This window comes from Helianthus annuus, chromosome 3, assembly GCF_002127325.2.
Source record: "Helianthus annuus cultivar XRQ/B chromosome 3, HanXRQr2.0-SUNRISE, whole genome shotgun sequence".
In the NCBI taxonomy this organism is placed as follows: Eukaryota; Viridiplantae; Streptophyta; class Magnoliopsida; order Asterales; family Asteraceae; genus Helianthus; species Helianthus annuus.
In genome coordinates, this window is record NC_035435.2 from 151,317,595 (window position 1) to 151,332,899 (window position 15,305).

General features: G+C 34.2%; 2 protein-coding genes across 3 annotated transcripts; both read left to right on the forward strand.

Annotated features, from left to right (window-relative positions):
- Positions 1-608: 608 nt before the first annotated feature.
- On the forward strand, positions 609-9,832 carry LOC110932258. The gene is made up of 12 exons (XM_022175609.2): positions 609-749; positions 2,918-3,097; positions 3,172-3,270; positions 6,650-6,985; positions 7,049-7,225; positions 7,315-7,593; positions 7,682-7,804; positions 7,886-8,083; positions 8,299-8,555; positions 8,811-9,015; positions 9,089-9,397; positions 9,542-9,832. Exons 1-12 carry the CDS (start codon positions 609-611, stop codon positions 9,830-9,832), a joined length of 2,595 nt encoding a protein of 864 aa, XP_022031301.1.
- Positions 9,833-11,083: 1,251 nt separating this feature from the next.
- On the forward strand, positions 11,084-12,778 carry LOC110930096. Of its 2 annotated transcripts, XM_022173322.2 has the most exons (4): positions 11,084-11,871; positions 11,954-12,345; positions 12,411-12,506; positions 12,595-12,778. In XM_022173322.2, exons 2-4 carry the CDS (start codon positions 12,169-12,171, stop codon positions 12,682-12,684), a joined length of 363 nt encoding a protein of 120 aa, XP_022029014.1. In that variant the 5' UTR covers positions 11,084-11,871; positions 11,954-12,168; the 3' UTR covers positions 12,685-12,778. The 2 variants fall into 2 exon arrangements, with proteins under 2 accessions (XP_022029014.1, XP_035843483.1); XM_035987590.1 differs by having other exon boundaries at positions 11,129-12,345.
- Positions 12,779-15,305: the final 2,527 nt, after the last annotated feature.

A 15,305-nucleotide genomic window follows, 5' to 3' on the forward strand; every position in this document is an offset into this window, starting at 1 on the left:
GGAGTCAAATTGTGGTTTCTTTTTTCCCTTTTCAAAAAGCTCTAATTAATCTCTTTGAGTATACATGTCAACTTTTCCATTATACATGTTACATTTTCTATGTATGACTAGGGTCACATGTAATACGTTATGATTGTACGGTATAAATTTGATTTACTTTATGTTTTGAATTTTTGATCCCATCACGTTGTTTATACATGTTACATTGAGTTCAATCGATTACTTCTAAACGCGTGTTTTTATATGGTTATTGCATCACATAACGTTTGGACTAATTCATTTGATGTTTGTGATGTACCCGTACCGCAACACGCGCGGGTGTAAATTTTATTTTATAAGATATTAATTGATGTGTATCCAGAAGTTATTTATTTTGTGTGGTTGCCATAGTACATATGTTTAAAATAAATTAGCCTAATAAATATAAACAAGTGGGTCCAGCCGTTGACTAAATAGCTTATTTACGTCTCTTCATGAAATATTGTTAAATATAGCATTGTATAGTTCTAGGTGCCATAAGTTCTTTTTGGAAAGGCTCTAGGTGCCACATGCTATCTGGAGAAATGAAGGGGTTATTGTTATGGTCAAGTTTGCTATGTGCTCTCATTATGGCTGTAGGGGGTACAAGTAGCTACAATGTTCATCGAGGCCTTTCTTATCGAGCAATTTTGGATACTGATGTTGACACTGATGATCTCTTTGCGTTACTATACTTGTTGAAATCTAATCGGTCTGAGTTCAATTTACAGGTTCTTCTCTTACATATATTCTGTACATTTCAGTATTCTTTTATTTTATGTGGCGAGTTTTTTGTCATTTGTATTTGCATGCCATTGTCAACTTTACTTATCTCAATGGGTGTTTGGTTGATTAAATTGTTTTTGAAGAATTAGAATATGTCAAAGGGACATAAATTTGAAACAATTAGATTGGAATTGGAATAGAAATTCATCAAAAGTTTTGTACCTGAAACACTAAGAAGAATATGTTAAAGGAACATAAATTTGAACGAATTAGATTGGAATTGGGATTGAAATTCATCATATGAATTAGAATTACTAATGCATTTTGGTTGAATATGAAACACTAAGAATATATCATATGAATTAGAATTACTAATGCATTTTGGTTGAAAAAAAAAAAACATACTTGATTTTCTAATTTGTTGTTAAAAAAGGTTGGGAGGTGATGTGGTCATAGGCGTTAATAAGTTGAACTCCTATACTATTTAGAAGAAATCTTGGTTTTTTTCACTTCAAACCTATACTATTCAGAAGAAATCTTGGTTTTTTCACTTCAAAGCGTTCAAGAGAATTAACTGCAATTAAATGCCATTCATTTCAGGTTTCAATAATAAATAATATTATTCAAATTGCTATATCTTTTTTGGGAAAAATAGAATTTATATTAATCCCAATGATATCAACTCTTATCGGATATCTTATCAAAACACATGTGTAAATGGCAAACTTAAACATGTATAAATTTTCTTTATTTACGAGTTTATGTAAATTTAAACATGCAAATTAAATTTCTTACATTATATTCAAATAATAATGATAAGTGTAAAAACAGTTGAATTTGAATTGTTTTTGACCAAGTTCTCGCGGTTTTTTCATTCGTTCTCACGGTTCTTACAATATTTACCGTTCTTATTTAAATCTTCTCCTATTATATATATATATATATATATATATATATATATAGGGAGCCGCTAGAATGAGAACCACCTCGAGTTGTAAGAACCGCGAGAACTACACCCCACGGAGCGCCGTTCGCCATGATTTTTTTTTACAAGTAGATGTGTATATTATAAACACAGCCGTAAAAAATCATGGCGAACGGCGCTCCGTGGGGTAGTTTTTTACACCACAAGTTTGGTGAAAAAAAAAAAGAAAAAAGAAAAAAAATTAAAAAACACCAAACTTGTGGTGTAAAAAACTACACCCCACGGAGCGCCGTTCGCCATGATTTATTACGGCTGTGTTTATAATACACACATCTACTTGTAAAAAAAAATCATGGCGAACGGCGCTCCGTGGGGTGTAGTTCTCGCGGTTCTTACAACTCGGGGTGGTTCTCATTCTAGCAGCCCCCTATATATATATATATATATATATATATATATATATATATATATATATATATATATATATATATATATAGGAGAGAGTTATCTTAAGAACGCTAAATATTGCGAGAAACGTGAGAACGAATGAGAAAACCAATCAAAATCAATTTTGTTTAATACAAACCTTTTTATAATTAAAATACAACATTAAAAAATGAATTTACTCCTTAAATAATTTATCTTTCCTTTCAAAATCATTCTTAATAAGGTTTTTTACACATGTGTAAATATAACAAACTTACACATATGTAAATGGCAAATTTACACATGTGTAAATTTTCTTTAATTACAAATACATGTAAATTTTAATGTTTTTAGATTCAATTTCTAACATTGTATTTGAATAATAATGATAAGTGTAAAAAGAATTTTTGAATTTGAATTCTTTTTAACCAAGTTCTTGTGATTTCTTCATTCATTCTCACGGTTCTCGTAATATTTAGCGTTCTCATTTAAACTCTCTCATACATAGGTATGACATATGCAAATTTATTCAAAATTGCATAATTTCTAATTTTCCTAATTGTGTTTAAAGCATTGGGCACAAATATTCGACATAAGTCGACCTAGCCCAAATCGTTACCCAATTTGTCTCACACTGTCATTTTATCGTCTCTTATCTACCCTGACAATATGAATTACTTTTTAGCGTTAAACTGTTATTTGAATACTCTAATGTTTCAACATGACAACCCATTAACCAATCTACCCGTTATATAACCTCAAAATCGACTAAAAAATGATGATTCATTGACAATTTTATGGTGACCATGATGACTGATGCAGGCAGTTACAATAAACACAAATTCATGGACAAATGCAGGACATGCAGTAAATCAAATATATGATATACTTTACATGATGGGGCGAGATGATATTGATGTTGGTGTTGGAGGTGATGGTGGAATACTTGAAAATGGTACAATACAACCAAATGTTGGTGGATATCTTCCTATAATTGACCAGGTACTTGCTTATTATTCATGCAACTAATATTCGCTAAGCACGCGGATAGGAATGTGATGTGTATTTATGATCAGGGACGTGGAACAGCCGGACCTTGTAGATACAGACAAGCTATTCCTGTTCGATTAGACGTCGATACAAATATGGGAATTAGAAGAAGCTTTCTTCCGCAGGTATATCAATGTTTTTCGTAGTTGTTGGCGATATAAGGCTTCCAATCCATTGGGAATAGCCCAATGGTGTTGGTGAGTTAGATAAGGTGTAGGATAGAAGGAGGTCATGGGTTCAATCCCCATGGTATACAAGTTTAGCCATTCAAAAAAAAATATATATATAAGGCTTCCAGTATTATATGAAGTTATAGACTAGTTTTCTAATAAGCTGATGACATGTCATCAAGCCCTTTTGGTTAATCCAGATTTACTTAGGCCATCCGTAGTCATAAAGCCCTTTGTGGGGCGTTATGCGACACGTGTCGTGCCACGTCACACAGGGGCTTTATGGGGCGTTATTTCACTAGAGCCCGTAGTCATAAAGCCCCTACCCATCATAATTTTCGTTTTTATTCATTAATTATAAAAACCCATGTTTTTTTGTGATTGGTCCAATTTTGAAAAGCATCTCCAAAACGCCGTGATAATAATGGCGCCTCCCCCAAATTTCTGAAACATGGCGCCCCTCGTTTTGGTGTTCGGGGCGCTATGGGGGCTTTATGAAGGAAAAGGGCGGTATATGGAGCCCCATTACACATGCTCTTAAGACTAAAGGGAAAAAAGAAAAAATATTGATACGAGTTGGGAGGTGTAGACTATACTTAGTTCATATACCATCGAACCCGGGGTTTAAGGGGGTACCATCACCTACATGGATTCTAAAGGGGTTATGCCCCCTGGTTGGGTTTTGGGAAAACGCACTAGAAAGGGTCTAAGGGCTCTACTTTGTTGAAATTGGAAGTTATTTTGAATTTGCATGGTTGTAGTAAGTTTTCACCTATCATCAATGGTAACTATGGTCAGCAACAAGTTGGTCTTGGCAATTCAGTGGTGGGTCTAGATTAAAATTTTAGGGGTTACGTTTATTTTTTTCGTACTTCATACAATGTAAATGAAAAAAAAAACACGATAATAAATAAAGTTAAACACGTATCTAATAGATTTCTCCTCTTTGTTTTTTGAAAACTTAAAATCGAGACATAACATCCTCTTCTTTTACATTAGGGGTGTTCATGAGCCGAACCGAACCGAACGGAGGTATGCTCGTGCTCGGTTCGGTTTGAAACCGAGCCGCTCGGTTCGGATTTAGGAAATCGAGCGGAAATCTTATGCTCATGCTCGGTTCAGTTTAAAACCGAGCCGCTCAGTTCGGTTCGTTTTTGCTCAGTTTTATTTAGAATTCCTATACAGCCATTTATTCACCAAAATTCATGGTTATACATAAACACTTAAATAATTCAATACGTCCATTAAAAACAAATTCAAAGGTACCAAAATTATCAAAACTAGAAAAAAAATCAAATTGTGATGAACCTCCAACAAAATAAGAATCAAATTGGGGATATATACAAAAAAATACGAATGAATTAAAGAAGAGGTGTTTAGTGTGGGTACTTCAGACCGCATAGTGGCTGTGCGTTTTGATTGACCGACGGCTGACGGACGATGGACTGGTGGATGGCCGACGGTGGAGTGGCGGTTGTACGGCAGACGGTGGATGGCCGACGGACGGTGATGCCTGCGGACGAGGGATGTGGATGGTGGAACTGGATCTGGATGGATGTTAGCTGGATGTGTGACTTGAGAGTTGAGAGAGATTAGGTTTTTCTTTTTCTTTTTTTTTTTTAACTGAAGAAGGATTCTAGTATATGAGGATTCAAGGGTAGTTTTGGATGTCGGCTGGATATGTCAAATGTTTGTATTTAATAAATGTAATATATATATATATATATATATATATATATATATATATATATATATATATAGGAGTGCTCAAAGTGTGACAAGTGTATTATAACACTATATATAATACTATATAACACCATATAAACACCGTATAACAATATGTAACACCATATAATACCATGTAACACTATATATCATTACATAACAAATAGAACACTATAGGTTGTCTGATAGCATGTCTATGATAGATGTATAGTGTTATATTTGCTATATAATGATATATAGTGTTACATAGTGTTATATGGTATTATATGGTGTTACATATTGTTATACGGTGTTTATATGGTGTTATATAGTGTTATAATACACTTCTCACACTTCTCACACTTTAGACCCTTTTTACACTATCCTTACCCTATATATAATAATAATAATAATAATAATAATAATAATAATAATAATAATAATAATAATAATAATAATAATAATAATAATAATAATAAATTCGATCGAAACCGAACGAGCGACGAGCGAGCGTACCTATGCTCGTGCTCGGTTCGTTTTTAAACCGAACCGAGCTGCTCGGCTCGGTTTTAACCGAGCAAGGAATCGAACGATCGTCAAACGATCTTTTCCGAACGATCGTCGAACGATCGTCGAACGATCTTTTCCGAACGATCGTCGAACGAGCAGATTTCCGAGCTTTTTCGAACGATCGTCGAACGATCTTCGAGCACCGAGTTGTTTGGACAGCCCTATTTTACTTATCAGAAGTTTCTCTTTTGGCTTGAAAAAAAGCTCGAAACGAGCCAAGCCTTATCGAGCCCGAGTCAAGCTTGAGCCTAAACTAAAGCCCATTTATTTATCTGCCCAAACTCGAGTCTGGCATGTGAAGCTCGTCTAGCTTGTCGAGCCTTATCGAGCCCTAGTGTAATATTAGTTTTTATTAATAATTAATAACATTTACCCTTTATTTGAAGCTTTCTAGTAAACGAGCCGAGCCAAGCTTATTTAAACTTGTTTACCAGCCGAGCCCGAACCTAAAAATAAGTTTTTTTAGCAAACGAGCCCGAGCTTTACTTATTGAGCTCGCGAGCCTAAACGAATCTATAATTATTATATTATTTTCAAAGCTCGAACCGAGCCGAGCTCGAGCTCTCATAAGTTAATCGATCTCGAGCCTGAGTCTAGTCGAGCTCGGGCTCGGCTCGTTTGCACCCCTAGTGATAGTGGAGGTGCATGGTGCTGCCTTCTTTGGTCGCTTTGTTCATGTTCAAATCTTTTTCCCCTTCAAAAATCAATTCTAACAAGTCTTTGGGCTTGAAATCATTTTAATTGGGGTTTTAACTTACAAATTAAGTAGTGGGCTTTTAATAAAGCTTTCAACCTTGTATAATTGTGACCCGTTAACTTAACTGCCAATTGAAACGTGATTGTCATCCCCATATGTAAAGATTGTCTTTGGCCAAATTCTTGTACATGTTTTCATAATAGATTATGCATGTTCTCTTATTTGTTTTCTAATTATCCGGCTGAAAATTCATGACTACCAAAGAAATATTTCTATCTGAAAGCGATTTCAACATGATTCAGAGAGATATTCAGCCTATATACGAATTATAGAACTTACATGATCTAATCATTTGCATGTTAGGGAAACCGGAGATACTCCCCTCTTCGACAACCGACTGCACAACAAGTATTGATCAAGACGGTATCTGAAGGCCCCGTTATCGTGTTCATGACAGGAGCACACACAAATATGGCCATTTTTCTTATGACTAATCCGGATTTAAAGAAAAATATCAATCATATATACATCATGGGTGGTGGTGTGAGGTCCAAGAACCCAACCGGCTGTTGTCCCAAAAATGCTAGCTCAACTTGCCAGCCTCAGCAGTGTGGTGACCATGGTAACATGTTTACAGCCTTTAGAAGTAATCCGTATGCCGAATTTAACTTATTCGGTGACCCCTTTGCTGCATACCAGGTAACCCAACTATCGAAAATCGGCTAGATACTCAAATTCTATAAATCTAACTCATGTTTTCAGGTTTTTCATTCGGGGATTCCAATCACCCTCGTTCCATTAGACGCAACGAATACAATTCCCATTACGCGCGAGTTCTTTGAAGCATTTGAGAAAAACCAACGTACATATGAGGCACAATATGTTTTTAAGTCATTGAAGATAGACCGTGATACTTGGTTTGATGATCAATTCTATACGGTATGTAATAGTTTTTTAGTCGACATTTTTGGGCAATGATTATAATATGTGTTGATCATTTAATAACTATATGATCTTGGAACTTTCAGAGTTATTTCATGTGGGATTCGTTTATGGTGGGTGTTGCAGCATCAGCTATGCGTAACATACGTGACGAGGAAAATGAGTTTGCCGAAATGGAGTACATGAACATTACTGTGATTACGTCGAATGGACCTTATGGGATACCTGATAGCTCAAACGCATTCTTTGGTGATCGTAAGATCCCAAAATTCAACTTGAAGAAAAATGGAGTTCATAGTGGTCATGTTCAAATAGGTATTCAAGATCCATTTTGCTTTCGTGGGAATGCTACAGGGATATGTAAGGTATAGCTTAGTTCAGTTAAATGCAATATAGTATTTAACTACACTTTCCAACTACTTTTTGTTATGATGTTTTCTTTCAACTACATAGGACGGTTATACTGAAGAAGTCACTGGACCGGATTCAGTGCGTGTACGCGTAGCAACAAGAGCAAAGCCAAATGTCGATGAATCAAGCACATTGGATAGAGAATATTATGCTAACTTTCTTGATGTATGTTGATATCACATTTGAAACTAATTTTGCCATTTACTATTGAGTTTATATGATAACAAAGTTTCGCTACTATTTTAGGTGCTAAATCGACCTCAATATAAAGGTCGATTTAATTTTACAACCGAATTCCCATATTACAAAGAAGTTCTATACAAACCAGATTTCAAAGGGAAAAAACTCGGGAAGATTGTTGTGTTTGATATGGATATGAGCGCGGGTGATTTTCTGGCGCTCTTTTATCTACTCAAAGTACCTGTCGAAGAATTGAATCTCAAGGTAACATGTTCTTTGTCATGTGGGTCGAACCAGTTGGTGTTCACCCCAACTTAAGTTTCAACCCGTACCGAATAAGTAACATTTCAACTTGTACCTATTTTAGGCCGGATACCAACCCACCCATGTTGCAACCTTTGGAATTTACTAGCTAAAATTATTGTTATTAATTTAGCCTGATACCATAACAAGATTCATTTGTTACTTATTTATTATAGGCAATACTAGTAACTGGAAGTGGTTGGGCGAATGTAGCAACAATAGACGTGGTGTATGACTTGTTACATATGATGGGTCGTGATGATATCACTGTCGGTTTAGGTGATTCCTTTGCTGTGAACCAGTCTTATTCGAAAGTTGGCCCAATTGTTGGCGATTGCAAGTATTCAAAAGCGATACCACACGGAAGTGGGGGACGTTTGGATTCTGATACATTATATGGGCTTGCCCGTGATCTACCAAGGAGCCCAAGAGGGTACACACTCATCCTAATGTAAATTAATAAAGATCTGCAGAGAAAAATGACTAGGGTTTATGATCAGAGAAAATAAGAAGTTACAGAAGTTACTAAAAAGTAGGGAAGTTTCCACTCATCACAAAAAAAAAAAAAAACAAAAAAAAAAAAAAAACAAATTAGTGAAATCCTTACGGGAAAAACGGATAATTTTGGTTGGTACGAGGGATCAGTTGTTATAGAATTAAGTTCATTACTTGGTTTGAAAATTTGCAGGTACACAGCACAGAATTCAGTTAAATTTGGAGCTCCACGTGACACGGATTTTCCTCAACTTAGACAACCGTTAGCACTAGAAGTTTGGAGATCCTTAGTAAAATCGATTGATGACGGATCAAAAATTACAATATTGACTAATGGGCCATTAACGAATTTAGCAAACATCTTACTTTCAGAGAGTAATGCTAGCTCAATCATTCAGGTGATCAATTCGGTTCCTCTTCATATATCTTTTATTTATTTCAATGTAATGATATTTCAATATGTAATTACAGGAAGTGTTTATACTAGGGGGACATATTAACTACAAGAAAAACCAAGAAAAAGGGAATGTTATCAATGTCCCTTCAAACAAGTATGCAGAACTAAACATGTTCCTCGACACTTTGGCTGCAAAGACTGTATTCGAATCATCACTTGACATCACACTCATCCCTCTTCATGCCCAACGTAAAGTCTACGCGCTTCCGAAGATCATAAAAATGTTGCAAGCAAAGAACATGACACATGAGGCTGTTTTCACGCGGCGTTTGTTGACGAGGCTTCACCATTTACATCAAAGACATCACTTGTATCGACATGTGGTATGGCATTCAAATTACTTTGCATATTTGAATTACGTTTTGACACGCATACACACCATTTTGACCCGTTATCCAACCCAACTAATTTACCAACTCTATACTTCATGTTACTTTTTTTGCTTATATTTGTGACCTATGTTTCAGGACATGTTCGCGGGTGAGATTTTAGGTGCTGTTATCCTCGCTGGTGACCAGAAACTTCTAAATTCGACTTTTGAAATCAAGCATTTGAAGGTCTATACAAAAGGACAGTTATCTAGGGATGGAGAAGTAATTTTTGACAAAAAGAAAAAGAAAGAATTTAAAGTACTACAAGGCTTTAATCATGTATCATGTTACAATATTTTTTCAAGTGGTCTTCTTCGCCAGAAGCAATCTGCAGTGATAGGAAGCTTTGGTGAGCAAAAACGGCGGTGGAGTTCACCGGCAGCATAATCTTTTACCTTCAGTCAGTATACCAAACTTTATCAGATTTTAATGGCTTAATTTCAAGATGAAGATGTAATAATGTAAGATTTGGTAACTTTTGAAACATGTGGTTAATTAATATATCAAAAATCCCAAGACATCTATGGGTTGTTTGCTACCAAATTTACATAATATTTTGAATAATATAGCTTATATGTGCAAACATATTATAAGGCAACCACAATGCATAATTCTGCCTGTCTCTTACTTTGATTTTGACTTAAATTGTCATTTTTGTACGTCGATCTATATTAAGATGGATGTTGGTAACAAATGCATTAAAAACCGATGTGCATCAAAGAAGTATAACAGAATGGATGTTTGATGATTCAACGAGAACTTTAACACTAGGGAATCTGATAGCAAGAGGATCCATCGAAAAAGTCGTCTAAGGAGGTTGGGAATTCTGCTAGGTGGTGTAGAATTATGGAATGCGTGTGCCGCTATTCTAAAAAAGAGTGATTTTTACTAAGTAATCGTATGATGGACGAGTGATCAAGTATCAAGTTGGTATAATAAGTAGTATGAAAGATTTGTAACACCTGGAATTTTCGGCTAATTACTATACGGTTTATAGAGGCAACGGAATTAAGTACCGGTTAGAAACGAAAATTTTAGAGATTTTAATGGGTTTAAGAATGTATAAAACGTTGAACAAAAGATACCTTGAAGGTTTGAGGATGAGAATAGATTTATTTAATATAAAATCTACTATTACAAATGACATTTTCAACATGTACCTATTTTTGGTCCAATACCCAACCCAACTATGTTACAACCACTAGTACAAAACCAATTTTTTGGTGGTGTAAATTTCATGTTTTTGGTGCTATCTTATAATAGAAAGCACCAAATAACAAAACACACCATTTAAAAATAGATTACACACCACTATTAAATGCTTACAAGTTATACACCACCAAAAAATTAATTATTTGAGGCTTACAAGTTATACACCACCAAAAAATTAATTATTTGATGCTAAGGTTGCTAATAGCACCAAAATACACAATAAAATTGATTTTTTAGGCGTAAATACAAAATAAAGTTGATTTTTTGAGGCTTAAACTTTTAAATATCACCAAAACACCAAAATATACAAAATAAAGTTGTATATGTGGACATTTGTATATATGATATGTCATGAGTATACGCATACTTAGAGAGTTAAGGGGAAATGCTACCCATTTTTTCTTATATAGTCAACCCGTTAAGATGTTTAATGTTTACCAAGATTGTAAGTGATTTTGGTATCTATTATTGAAGGTAAATAAGTTAAGGGGCTGCTGCGTTTGGTTCCTGTTTACTGCAAGATAAAGGGTTTAAACTACTTGTTTTGGTGGAAAATTGGACCTACAATCTTCGGTAAGAAGTTCTGGTTTGTTAAGTTTCATGTTAATTTAAGTTTTAAAGGTTCTAATGATGTTTTTGGGGGCTGTATGTCATGTTTGGTTTTAATGAGTTTATTAACTCATTAAAATAAACATTAATTATATTTAATATATTGGTATATTCCTATATTAATTCTTATTTGTTTACTGTTTTAGCTTTAAAGTTTGATTATATCCCCAAATTACTTTTGGTAACATGGAGTTCACTTCTTTACAATTGAACATGTATAGCTTCTGTGGAGTACAACTCTGGCTGTCAAGAAACTTTCATTATAAAAACACCACATTCATAGATCATCACGACTATCATACACAATACAATACAGAATCGTGGAACTTCATGTAAATTGGTTTGATGAGCTATGGTTGGAAGCAAAAGTATTATATATTTTTTTTATAGATTATGAAAAATATGAGATACTTGCTAATTAATTATTTTGTTTAACTTATTGTTTTGTACACTCTAGTTACAATGGAATATTACCGATGAATTGAATTTATTTACTTTGTCACATTTTTTAGGCATTTCTTGTATGTAACAATCTTGTATTCCGAATTGTTAAACATGCTTTTGGAGGGTCAGCTTGATGTCACAATATTACATTGGTTTGCCATGTAAGTTGCTATTATTGTTATTATATGGTACCATAACATGTTTAGATAGAATTGAATTTACTAACTTTGTCACAATTTTTAGGCATTTCTTTGAGTCGCTCAATTCTAGGTGTGCTTTTTTCAATCCACAAAAAAATCACTGGATCACGGTGTAAAACACTTCTTGAAGACGTTAAAAAAACGTAAAAGAAATATGTGAGCTTCATTCTAAAAAAGTGTTCTATCTTGCATCCTACTTAGCCGGGTAATATAAAGTCCACACCATAGATACACACATGCATACAATACATACTTAATATGTTCTATAATTTTTATTTTTGTAGTAAACATTGGTCGCTTATAATTGTTTGCCCAGATTTCAAATTCGGCAATATTGTTGATTCTATAAACGAAGGGAAGACCCAGAAAAATTACAAGCTCGTCAAGATCACTGAAGAAGTTGTTGAGATTAATTTTAAGTGGCACATGGCACAGGTATGTGAATACTTTATTTGTTTAAAATAGTATAGTCAAAGTAATTCATTGTGAATATGATGCAGTGCAAACAACAGAAAGGCAGTTGTGAATGTGGGTATATGGTAATCAAACATATGAAAGAGTTTATCGACTCTATACAACATGATTTGGTTAACCGAGTGAGTTCTCGTAAATATTCATAAACTTTGTTTATTGCATTAAATTATATATATTTGAAATCTAACTTTTGTATTTATTTGTTTTTAGCTTTGGAATGAAGAAGGGTATTTTGAAGAATCTCAAATTGAGAATTTAGTGGTAGATTTAATGTCGGGATTTATTAAAAAGATGTTTTGATCTTGTAAGCATTAGTTTGTGTTTCATACTTTTGTAATTCCGTATACTTGAACCTGTTGTTGGGTTGTTTAATACTAGTTAACTTTTGTCGTGAGCATGTGCATTTGTGTGTAATTGGAATTATATTAGGAAATATTACCAAAAATTTTGGAATTTTGCAAAAAATATTAAAAATTTATATTTTTTTTCTTGTCTTATTTTTTGGTGCTATGGAGATTTGTTTTTTGGTGATATGTAGATTTGTTATTATTTGACACGTGTTAGTTCTATATTTAATTTTTTGGTGGTGTGTTTAAAGATTTTAATGGTGCAGTGACTTGTTTTTTATCATTGATTTTTTGGTGGTGTGTTTGAAGATTTAATGGTGGTGTTGTTTTTTATCATTGATTTTTTGGTGGTGTGTTTGAAGATTTAATGGTGGTGGGACATGTATTTCATCATTGATTTTTTGGTGGTGTGTTTGGAGATTTAATGGTGCTATTATTGAAGAGCACCAACAAATCCTATTATTTGGTGGTATATTTGTTGGTGCTCTATGGTACAACATAAAATAAAGCATAAAATACAGCACCAAAAAAGTTATTTTGTACTAGTGAACCTTTGGAGTTTACTTTTTAAAACTATTGCCACTGATTTAGCCCAAAATCATATCAAGCTTCAATTTGCTATTTATTGATTATAGGCTATATACTGGTTAGAGGTGCACAAAACCGGGTTTCTAGAATACTTAGGTTCGGGTATGATCAGGTATGGTATTTTTAGGTCCTGGTATTGGCCTGAAAAACCATACTTGGTGTCATCGGTTCCAAGTAGGGTATGAAACCGGGTACCGTATACACTGGTATTGCAATACCCTATTTTTTGGTATAGAAAACCCCCAGAAACTAGGTATTTTTCAGGTTCTTTCGGATATATATGGAGATTTTAAGGGGCAAGATTGCACAAAATGTGAATTTCGGGTATTTTCAAGGTATTAAAAAAACCCGGGTACAAGTATTCACAAAACCCGGGTACAACTATTCACGGGTACGTGTATTCACTATAACCGGGTTTAGGGTATTTTTCAGGTTATAAAAAACCAGCATCGAAAAAAGTGTCTTCCTCTTTTCACAAAAACCACTGATTTATTATGTTAATGTTATAGGAATCTCCAACCTATCTCACGAAAAGAATCATTTTCTTTTTCTATATATACAATAGAAAGATCTGTAGATTTATCCAACTCATCACATTATTCTTTAATAGAATAATACTTCAGTAAATTTGGCTTTATTTAGAATTAAGTTCATTTTTAGTTTAGGTTTATCCTGTAGAATAAAATTTCATCAATAAGAATTAATAATTAAATAGAAATAAGAAGAAGGAATCTTTATGTCGCGTTACCATGGTCCTTGTTTTTAAAAAATACGTCACCTAGGGGCTTTACCACGGTTAACTAATAAAAGGCCCAGAGCTAGAAGGGATCTTAGAAACCAATCGTGTTCCGGGAAAAAAAAACCCAATATCGTACTCGCCTAGAAGGAAAACAAAAATTGTGTTTTCATTATTCAATTCCTCTATTCTGATCAAGAAAGAATCTCTTCTGAACGACCAAGTCATAATGATTACGTGTAAGACCTATTGCTCATGCAATTTGGGATCCTCATTTTGGTCAACCAGCTTAATAAGCTTTTACTCGAGGGGGTGCTCTTGGGCCAATGAATATCACCTATTCTCGTGTTTATCAGTGGTGGTACACAATTGGTTTACAAACTAATGAAGATCTTTATACTGGAGCTCTTTTTCTATTATTTGTTTCTGCCATATCTTTAATAGCGGGTTGGTTACACCTACAACTGAAATGAAAACCGAGCGTTTTGTGGTTTAAAAATGCAGAATATCATCTCAATCATCATTTATCAGGACTCTTTGGGGTAAGTTCCTTGGCTAGGACATGACATTTAGTCAATGTCACTATTCCTGCATCCGTAGGAGGAACATGAAGTTAGAATCGCTAGTAATCGCGGATCAGCATGCCATGGTGAATATGTACCCAGGCCTTGTACACACCGTCTGTCACACGTTTTATACGAATATTGCCAAGAGATAGAGTCAAAAATGGAGTAAGTCATTATGATTCAACCAGAGGTCGCATAACTTATCGACTCCACAACAAAGATTCGAAAGATTAGGTTTTTTCAACTTCATCATTTCTTTTTCTTTCACAGGAATACGATTCAAAATCGAAAATTACAATATCTTCCAAGAAATGGAAAAAAAGTAATAAGAATTAGACCTAACACGATTCCAAATAGAAAAACTTATTTCCCTTACAAGAAGATCAATAGGATTGGAAGAGAAAGATGTCGATTCAGAAGGCTACTTAATTCTTTCGAGTAAGCAAGTCTTTGTATGGGCAATGTCTCTTATTGTATAGCTATTTTCTCCAGGTTCTTCCCATTACGGGTTCGAGTTTTGTAGCTGAAGGTCATACCAGTTGTCACACCCCAACCGATTGCGGAAACATTGAGGCGAGACGTAATAGACTGTTCAAAGACATCATATTACTATAATTTCGTTTTATTAAGATTTAAAAATTTCACTTTCGTATAATCAGATAAAACATTACATTGTTCAAAAAA